This window comes from Carassius auratus, chromosome 50 (assembly GCF_003368295.1).
Source record: "Carassius auratus strain Wakin chromosome 50, ASM336829v1, whole genome shotgun sequence".
In the NCBI taxonomy this organism is placed as follows: Eukaryota; Metazoa; Chordata; class Actinopteri; order Cypriniformes; family Cyprinidae; genus Carassius; species Carassius auratus.
In genome coordinates, this window is record NC_039292.1 from 2,907,493 (window position 1) to 2,916,660 (window position 9,168).

The 9,168-nt window shown below is 37.3% G+C and overlaps 1 protein-coding gene across 2 annotated transcripts; it reads left to right on the plus strand.

Annotated features, from left to right (window-relative positions):
* The first annotated feature begins 2,041 nt into the window (after nt 1-2,041).
* On the plus strand, nt 2,042-7,263 carry LOC113066644 (snurportin-1-like). Of its 2 annotated transcripts, XM_026238580.1 has the most exons (10): nt 2,043-2,102; nt 2,176-2,254; nt 2,403-2,567; nt 2,676-2,856; nt 3,201-3,305; nt 3,709-3,805; nt 3,903-4,000; nt 4,566-4,643; nt 4,747-4,827; nt 6,540-7,263. In XM_026238580.1, the coding sequence occupies exons 3-10, from the start codon at nt 2,410-2,412 to the stop codon at nt 6,840-6,842; spliced, it is 1,101 nt and encodes a 366-aa protein (XP_026094365.1). In that variant the 5' UTR covers nt 2,043-2,102; nt 2,176-2,254; nt 2,403-2,409; the 3' UTR covers nt 6,843-7,263. The 2 variants fall into 2 exon arrangements, with proteins under 2 accessions (XP_026094364.1, XP_026094365.1); XM_026238579.1 differs by lacking the exon at nt 2,176-2,254 and having other exon boundaries at nt 2,042-2,102.
* The last annotated feature ends 1,905 nt before the right edge of the window (nt 7,264-9,168 follow it).

Genomic DNA, 9,168 nt, shown 5'->3' on the forward strand with positions numbered 1-9,168 from the left:
GTACAAAAAAATATATAATTTTTACATTTTATTTAAAAAAATAAATATGTAAAATAAGCACACACAGTTAAACTTTTATTCCTAACTAGTAATTCCCAAAGCAACCAACTATGTGTCATTGCTGTTAACTAAGACTGAAACTACTAAAAGCTAAAGTAAAATGATATAGATAAATCGTGTAAGCTACTACTAAATATTGTAGAAACTTAATTTTCTGTAAAGTTGTTTTGCAATGATTTGTAAAGTAAAAAGCACTATAAATTAAATGAAAACAGTACTAAAATTGAAGTAGTAACTTTTTAGAAAAAAAAATTGAAATGCTAAAATTATTAAAACTGACATAAACATAAAGGCTAAAAAAATATAGGAAACAGAGTTTTAAATATTTTCATTTACGGTTAATAATCTCTGCTGCTGCTGTGACACTCACAGTCACGAACAGCTTGAATCATCTGGAATCAAATATTTTGGCAAAAATGTTGGCATTTTTTTTATTTTATATTATTTCTTAACATATCAGGCAATATCTGTCTTCATTTTGCGTTCATCTTGTTTATTCTCGCTTATAAACTTTTTGTTGCTCTTTTTGTTATGTTGTTTTTTATCCTCATTTGTAAGTCGCCTTGGATAAAAGCGTCTGCTAAATGAATAAATGTAAATGTAAACTTATCAAATTATGGCTTCGTTTCCTTACATGAATATCGAAATATTCAACTCAAATAAACTTGTATGATGCCGTATTAGAATTAGAATTTAATTTGGGGTCCTGAAATACCCTGAACACTGCACAGCGGTTAAGATGACCATTGCTACAAAAAAGAAATTGAAACTCATCCTATTTTGTTTTAATTTTCCCTTACTAAATTATACAGTTACTAATGCTATGGACTGTGGGATTACTAACAGGCTATTAACAAAAATCTGTCTCCAAACCTCTTTTCTCTTTATTAAAAGTTGGTCTAGACAAGTACTACATGATAGAATCAAATGTTTTGCAAATCCGCTCTGAAGCCCCGATCAAATGATTCGAAACGCGCTTCGGAGTCCCGATCTGAATCAAATGTTTTGCGAACTCGCTCCGAAGCCCCGATCTCAAATGATTCGCGAAACACGATTCGGAGTCCCGATCTGAATCAAATGTTTTGCAAACTCCGAAGCCCCGATCAAATGATTCGCGAAACGCGTTCGGAGTCCCGGTCTGAATCAAATGTTTTGCCAACTCGCTCCGAAGCCCCGATGAAATGATTCGCGGAACGCGCTTCGGAGTCCCGATCTGAATCAAATGTTTTGTTAACTCCGAAGCCCCGATCAAATGATTCGCAAAACACGCTTCGGAGTCCCGGTCTGAATCAAATGTTTTGTAAACTCCGAAGCCCCGATCAAATGATTCACGAAACGCGTTCGGAGTCCCGGTCTGAATCAAATGTTTTGCGAACTCGCTCCGAAGCCCCGATCTCAAACGATTCGCGAAACGCGAGGCAAAGTTTTTTTTAACTGCACGTAGATCACAAACCTCTGAAATCGGTTGATAAATGTGAACGTTATCGTGTTTTTATTCAGTAAAAACCGCAGCTCCCCCGTTTACTTTCATTTGTTTTAAGGCAGTCTTGCCCTCACTAACATGGCGGACGCGTTGACGTATCGCGGCAACGGCTCAAAAGCGGCCAATGAGGCGTCTAGGTATTTATATAATGGGTCTATCCTGATCAGCGATGAGAAAAGTAACAGATACCACATGATATCGCCATTCGTTTATTTCTGAGTGAGAAACGACAGAAATAAACAGTTACAATATGATAAATATTATTTAGAGCAATTATAGACAACACATGGACTTCTAGTCTTACTTACAAACTCTATTTCTTCTTTTTCGCAATGCTTTTATTTTGCTTTAGAACTGATGAATTGATACAGCATATTTTATAGTTATTTATATTTTAACCGAATAATGAGTAAATAGAACGACCTTTAACCACAGTAAAATAATTTTGAGATGAACGATCGATTAAATATATATATTTTTTTAAGAATTTTGGTCGGCAGTGGCAAGGCGTGATGACGTCAGCGCGCCATTGCGTTCCAACGCGTGTTTCTCTGCAGAAGTAGGTGTTTGCGCATTTCGCTGTTTTGATTTTTTTATTCCGTTTGTGTTTTTATTGCTCTTTTAAATCACAGGTAAAGGGTTTTAAGAGCAGCTCTAATGGGATCGTGATCACGTGTTTGCCGTCACTCTCTGTCTGCGGTTGGTTCATCTGTACGTGTTTGATTGTGTTTTTCCATGTGTGATTTTAAATGATTTCTGTTGCTTTTGAAACACCTCATTGGTCTTAAAGACATAAGAGACCCTTTTATTGCATTTAGGTGTCTTAAGATGATGTGAACACTTCTGTGTGTTGTCACAGGTCCATCATGGAGGCTCTGACCCAGGCTCTCTCCTCCAGCTTCTCTGTATCCAGAGAACCAAACAGCACTTCTGCTCCCCATCCACGCCTGGCCCAGTACAAGAGCAAATACAGCATCCTGGAGCAGAGTGAACGCCGCAGGAGGTTCCTGGAGCTGCAGAAAGAGTGAGTTAACTCTATACAACCCCCAGAACACAAGAACAGCTGCTTATCAACCACCTACAGCACGTTATTTTGATGCACTGCCACTGATAGAATACATTATGTTGGCAGGAAGAGGCTAAACTACGTGAATCACGCCCGTCGGCTGGCTGATGGAGACTGGACCGGAGCTGACAGCGAGGATGAGGAAGATGAAGAGAAGAAGAGTCCGAGGCAGCTGGAGAACAGCGCTGATGAAGAAGGGATGGAGATCGAGCAGAGGAAAAAGCTACCGAAGCATTATGCTAACCAGGTGCTTAAAAACACAGTGATTGATATAGTTGTTTACATGAAATATACAGTTTATTTAGTTTACAAATATACATTTTCAGATTATTTGTACAAATGTTTCAGATATGATGCACGGTAATAGTTATGAAAGTTTTAATTGTTCAGGCTGAGTAGCCTGTGGGGAAAAACTGTTCTGGTGGTTGGTGCTTTGTATTTACTTATGTAAATATTTTATAATAAAAGTGATGCATTATAATGCAGTCTGGAAACAAAAAAAGTTGTATTTTATATTTCTGATCTATTTTATATTTCTTCTGTTTCTGATTTCTGATTTTTTTTCACTTCACTTTCATTTCTATTCTCTAGCTGATGCTGTCAGAGTGGTTAGTGGATGTCCCTGCAGATCTGAGCTCTGATTGGCTGATGGTGGTTTGTCCAGTTGGGAAGCGTTCCCTCGTTGTTGCCTCAAAGGTTTGGATCTTTTTTCCATCCGTCATAAAATATCATGAGACCAGACATATTCTAATGCTCAAAAGTTTGGGTTTAGGAATTCAACAAAAAGAAAACATACTTTTATTCAGAAAGGATGCATTAAATTGAGCAAAAGTCTCAACAAAATCTTTTATATTGTTAAAAGACGTCTATTTCAAGTTCTCTCTCACTTTTTATTCTTCAAACATTCCTGAAACAAATGTAGCACAGTTTTCCACAAAAATAGTAAGCAGCACAACTAATTTCAACAGTGATGATCATCAGAAATGTTTATGTATTGTACTGTACTTACTGTATTTTTGATCGAATAAATGTACTCTTTGTGAAGAAAAGACTTCTTTCAAAAACTGTTTCAAAATTTTTTTTATGATTTTATCTTCAGGGATCCACGTCATCTTACACCAAGAGTGGCTACTGTGTCAATCGATTCCCTTCTCTTATCCCTGGTGGCAACAGACACAACTCTGCAGTAGGAAAAGGTCTGCAGCATCCTACAGATTGACTACACTAGAGTGTGCTAGAGTACTGCAGTTCTGAACTATTCTGGAAAATGAGGGACAAATATGTTTTATATAGATTACACCATCCTGGACTGCATCTACAGTGACGTGGACAGAACATACTACATCCTGGACGTCATGTGCTGGAGGGGACATCCTGTGTATGACTGCTCAGTGAGTCCTCATTTCCTCTAATGATATCTATATAAACTTAAGTGACATATTCTACACTTTCGCACCATGTTATAGAATTAATATCTCAGGAGTGCACTTATGTTTGTTGCACCAAAACAATCCCGAATTTAGTTTTAAGATGTGACTGCTGCTGTTCAATTTGGGTCAATCTTTTGTTTGTTTGTTTTTTTTTTTTTAAGAAAATGAATACTTTTATTCAGCAAGGAGACATTAAGGTTGGTTAAAAGTAACAAAAAAGACATTTATAATGTTACAAAAGATGTTTTTGAACTTTCTTATCCTCAAAGAATCATGAAAAAAGTATCAGTTTCCAGCAACATATTAAGCAGCAATTTTTCAAAACTAGTAATAATAATAAATGTTTCTTGAACACCAAACCAGTATATTAGAACGATTTCAGCTGTGCATCACAGAAACAACTTCTGATTGTTAGTCTATGTAAATGACCGCAGTTCTGGCTAAAAACTTTGCATGTGGAATGAATTTTCATAAATGGTTCTGTATTCAAATTCTAGTCCCAATGAAAAGCAACCTGTTTTTACAGACAGAGTTCCGTTTCTACTGGTTGCAGTCTAAAGTGGAAGAGGTCGAAGGTCTTTCTGAAATATCCAGGATTAATCCTGTAAGTGAGCAGTAACCGCATCTGTGTGTGTGTGTGTGTGTGTGTGAACAAGGCCGAACTTTGAGCTGAAGCACTTGGTTCATGCTCTGTTTTGTCTCGGCAGTTCCGGTTTGTGAGTCTGAACAGCATCAGCTGTTTGACAGAGTCCATCCAGACTGCTCTTGCACACGAGTACAACTTTACAGTAAGAACCACCATTATTTAACATTTCTAAGTCTATAAATTAACATTGACTGAGCTAATTATTTACAGTCATGGCCAAAAATATCGGCACCCCTGGTAAATATGATCAAAGAAGGCTGTGAAAACTATTAATCCTTTTGTCTTTTATTTAAAAAAAAAAAAAAAAATGTATCCTTTCATCACATCACAATAAGAATTTAAAATGGGCGGAAATATAATTATGAAATTAAGGTTTTTCTCTAATACACACTGGCCACAATTAACGGCACCCGGCGTTTATTCAATACTTTTTAAACCTTCATTTGCCAGTTTAACAGCTCTAAATGTTCTCCTATAATGTCTGATGAGTTTACAGAACACCTGACAAGAGATCAGAGACCATTCCTTCATCCAGAATCACTCCAGACCCTTCAGATTCCCAGCTTCTCCTCTTCAGTTCACTCCTCTCATTTTCTATAGGGTTCAGGTCAGAGGACTGGAATAGCTATAGAAGAAGCTTGGTTTTGTGCTCAGTGACCCATTTCTGTTGTTTTTGAGGTTTGTGTTTGGATTATTGTACAGTCGGAAGATCCAAACATGGCCCATTATAAGATTTCTAACAGAGTCAGTCACTTTTTGAATTTTTATCTGTTGGTATTTGATAGAATCAAAGATGCCATGTATCTTAACAAGATGTCCAGGACCTCCAGCAGAAACTTAGGCCCACAACATCAAAAATACAGCAGTTTATTTCATTGTACACATGGGGTACTTTTTATCCGTGTTCATCAAACCCATCTTGAGTGTTTGCTGCTAAAAAGCTCATTTTTTAGTTTAATTTCACCATAGAAGCCAGTCCCATTTGAAGTTCCAGTCATGTCTTCCTCCCAAACAACATGTGTTGATGTAGGGTCTGTTTGAGAATTTTTTAAAAGGTTTTCTGAACCAGAAACTCAACTATTTTCTGCAATTCTCCAGCTGTGATCCTTGGAGAGTCTTTAGCCACTCAAACTGACCTCCTCACCATGCATTAGGACGATATAGGCACACGACCTCTTCCAGGCAGTTTTGTATCATTTTATGTTGATTGTAAATTATTAATTATTACCCTGATGGTGGAAATGGGAATTTTCACTGCTCTAGCTCTTTTCTTAGAGCCATTTGACTTATTTATGAAGCTCAATTATCTTTTGCTGCACATCAGAAATATATTCTTTGGTTTTTCTTATTTTGATGGATGATTTAAAAGAATTTAGGCTTTGTTTTTCCTCCTCTTTGTATCTCTGTGAAACAGGAACCCATGGCTGGATAATTTCATGTTTATAATCATGCTAGAGTGCTCAGAATTGTGAATATGAATGGTAATATACTTCAGAGATATTTTACTCATAAGAATTTATAGAGGTGCCAATAATTGTGTCTAACGAGTATTTGAGAAAAAACTTTATTTCATAATGATATTTCCCCCATTTTAAATTCTTATTATCCAATGAAAGGACACATTTTTGTGAATTTTTAATTAAAATATCAGAAGAATTAACAATGCAGATTCATTTTCACAGCCTTCTTTGTTCATATTTACTAAGGATGCCGATATTTTTGGCCATGACTGTATGATATTTTAGTGGTATTCAGGGCTCGATACTTTTATTTACACGCACAATTAAAATTAATTGTGAAACACAGGTTTTAGCCCTGGTATAGCTGAACTCAAAATGTGTTCCTCTCTTCTAGGTGGACGGGCTTCTTTTCTACCACAAGGAGACCCACTACACCCCTGGCAGCACGCCGTTGGTCGGCTGGCTCAGACCCTATATGGTGGCAGATATCTTGGGCATCGAGGTGCCACAGTGTCCCCTCACCAGCAAGCCTGATTATGCCAGCCATCAGCTTCAGCAGATCCTGGAGCACAAGAAAACCTCTACAGAAGTTCGTCCGGCTGACCAAAATGGCCGATATGAACTGGAACATCTGTCCACGCCAGAGGCACAGCTGGAGAACTCTCACAGCGCTCAGAAAGAGATCATGGAGGCCTGAGTATCTCTTTTTTTTAGAGAGCACTTTTTTCAAGCCTGTGCATGACTGTGAGGATGATCTCATTTCAGGAGAACACTTATGTCAATGGGTTTTTAACTGCTATATTTAAAATCATAATTCAGTTCTAAGTAACTCAGATGGACCTATTTCTGTAATCGCAAAAATTAATCTATTTCTGATTTGTTTGCAGATATTATTTAAGGAAGCATATAGGTATAAATGATAGTAGACCCTAATGCTCTGCTGTATTCAGCTACTCCGTTTAGTCATGCATCTTCACTGGATTTTATATATAGCTTTTTAACTCAATCTTTTCTGTGGAAATTGATCATTAAGATTCAGCTGGTGAAGAAGCTTATAAGTATTTATTTTGTGTGTGTGTGTTATGACCTCAATAAAGTTTTACTGTCTGTATTGTTAACCCCTTTGTCTAAAATATTTTTGAACGTCTAAAATTTTATTGGTTACAAATACACATTGATGAAAGTTTGAGGTCAGCACATTTTAGTGCGGATGTAGCTCAGTGGTAGAGCGCATGCTTTGCATGTATGAGGTCCTGGGTTCAATCCCCAGCATCTCCAAACACTGTTTGCAGGGGAAGTCGTGGCCTAATGGTTAGAGGGTTGGACTCCCAATCGAAGGGTTGTGGGTTCTAGTCTTGGGCCGGACGGAATTGTAGGTGGGTGTAGTGCATGAACAGTTCTCTCTCCACCTTCAATACCACGACTTAGGTGCCCTTGAGCAAGGCATCGAACCCCCAACTGCTCCCCGGGCGCCGCAGCATAAATGGCTGCCCACTGCTCCGGGTGTGTGCTCACAGTGTGTGTGTGTGTTCACTGCTCTGTGTGTGTGCACTTCGGATGGGTTAAATGCAGAGCACAAATTCTGAGTACGGGTCACCATACTTGGCTGAATGTCACTTCACTTCACTTTTATTACTATTATTATTATCATTATTATAAAAAATAAAATAAAAAATTGTGTTAAATTGTGTGATTTTAAGTATACTTTTATTTAACAAGGAAACATTAAATTAATAAAAAATGACTGCCCCAAATTTGTACATGTTTTTGAACTTTCCATTCATCAAAGAATAATGAAAAAAGTATGATTTCCACAAAATACTAAGCAGCACAACTGTTTTTGACTTGATTCTAATGAGAACTGTTTCTTGAGCATCAAATCAACATATTAGAATAATTTCTGCAGGATCATGTGACACTGGAGACTGGAGTAATGCTGAAAATTCATATATATATATATATATATAAATATATACACACACACAATTATTATTTCATAAAGTAATTAAAGTATATAATATAAACATTCTAAAAACGTTTATATATACACACAAACGTCCTAAATCAATAATTATAATAACAATAAGGGTTTTAAATACTAAATAATGTCTAATCTCTGGCATCATTGCAACAGCACTGAGTCTTTATCTTTGAAAAGGAAATGCTGGCATCATCAACATCTCCTCTGGCTGAATGTCAAACACCTCAGACACATATGTGCAGGAGGTTATAGTGAGGCTGCTTTCGTTGATTTGCAACCACTAGGTCACTTCCTTCAGAAAACCAGAGCGTAATCTGAGAGTTTTGTTATTAGTCAGTAGCTGCTTTCCAGGAACTCGCAGCACCTGTTAGCCTAGAACAGCCTTCCCGGATCACTCATGACCGACATTGAGTAAGACCTGTCAATCAATAAAGTGTGTCAACAGCCTAGGCCTATTCAAAACATATAGTATGCCAAAAGTCATGTCTAATTTTTGAGACGTGGTCTTGATTCCCTGCTTCTCAAATCCTGTTTTGCCTGACTGTTTTTGAGTTTATATTTTAATTTGGGACTATGACGGTTCACTGTGAGTGTGACTTTATTCTCTGAAAGAAAAAGAACTTGTGTGCATTTTTCCTGCACCATATCATCATACTCTCTTGTCAATCATTCAAGCCAGGGTTGCCAGGTTTTCACAACAAAACATGCCCAATTGATACTCAAAACTAGTCCAAAACTAGCACAATCTCTTTCGAGTAGCCTTCCCCAGTAAAATAGGCATTTCGTGGGCTAAATATCACATTACTGGGGGTCGCTTCAACCCGCGGCAACAATGTTAGCCCAATTCCGCGGGAAACCCGCCCACAGGAAGTTCTTTGTTGTTGCTCAGTTTCTTGCGTCAGGTTTAAACAGTGATATTTTTAAAATACTGACATCAAATATTGCTGTCATCTAGATTTAGCTGTAGTTTAGGAACAAAATTAAACACAAAAATAAGCTAAATGCTTTACATTTTGTAGGTCCCAATATATATACATTTAAG

Coding starts and splice junctions, on each gene's coding strand:
- LOC113066644 (XM_026238579.1), top strand. CDS start 2,056: ATGACGTCAGCGCGCCATTGCGTTCCAACGCGTGTTTCTCTGCAGAA. Junction 2,103..2,402: donor ACGCGTGTTTCTCTGCAGAA/GTAGGTGTTTGC, acceptor GTGTTGTCACAG/GTCCATCATGGAGGCTCTGA. Junction 2,857..3,200: donor CGAAGCATTATGCTAACCAG/GTGCTTAAAAAC, acceptor TCTATTCTCTAG/CTGATGCTGTCAGAGTGGTT.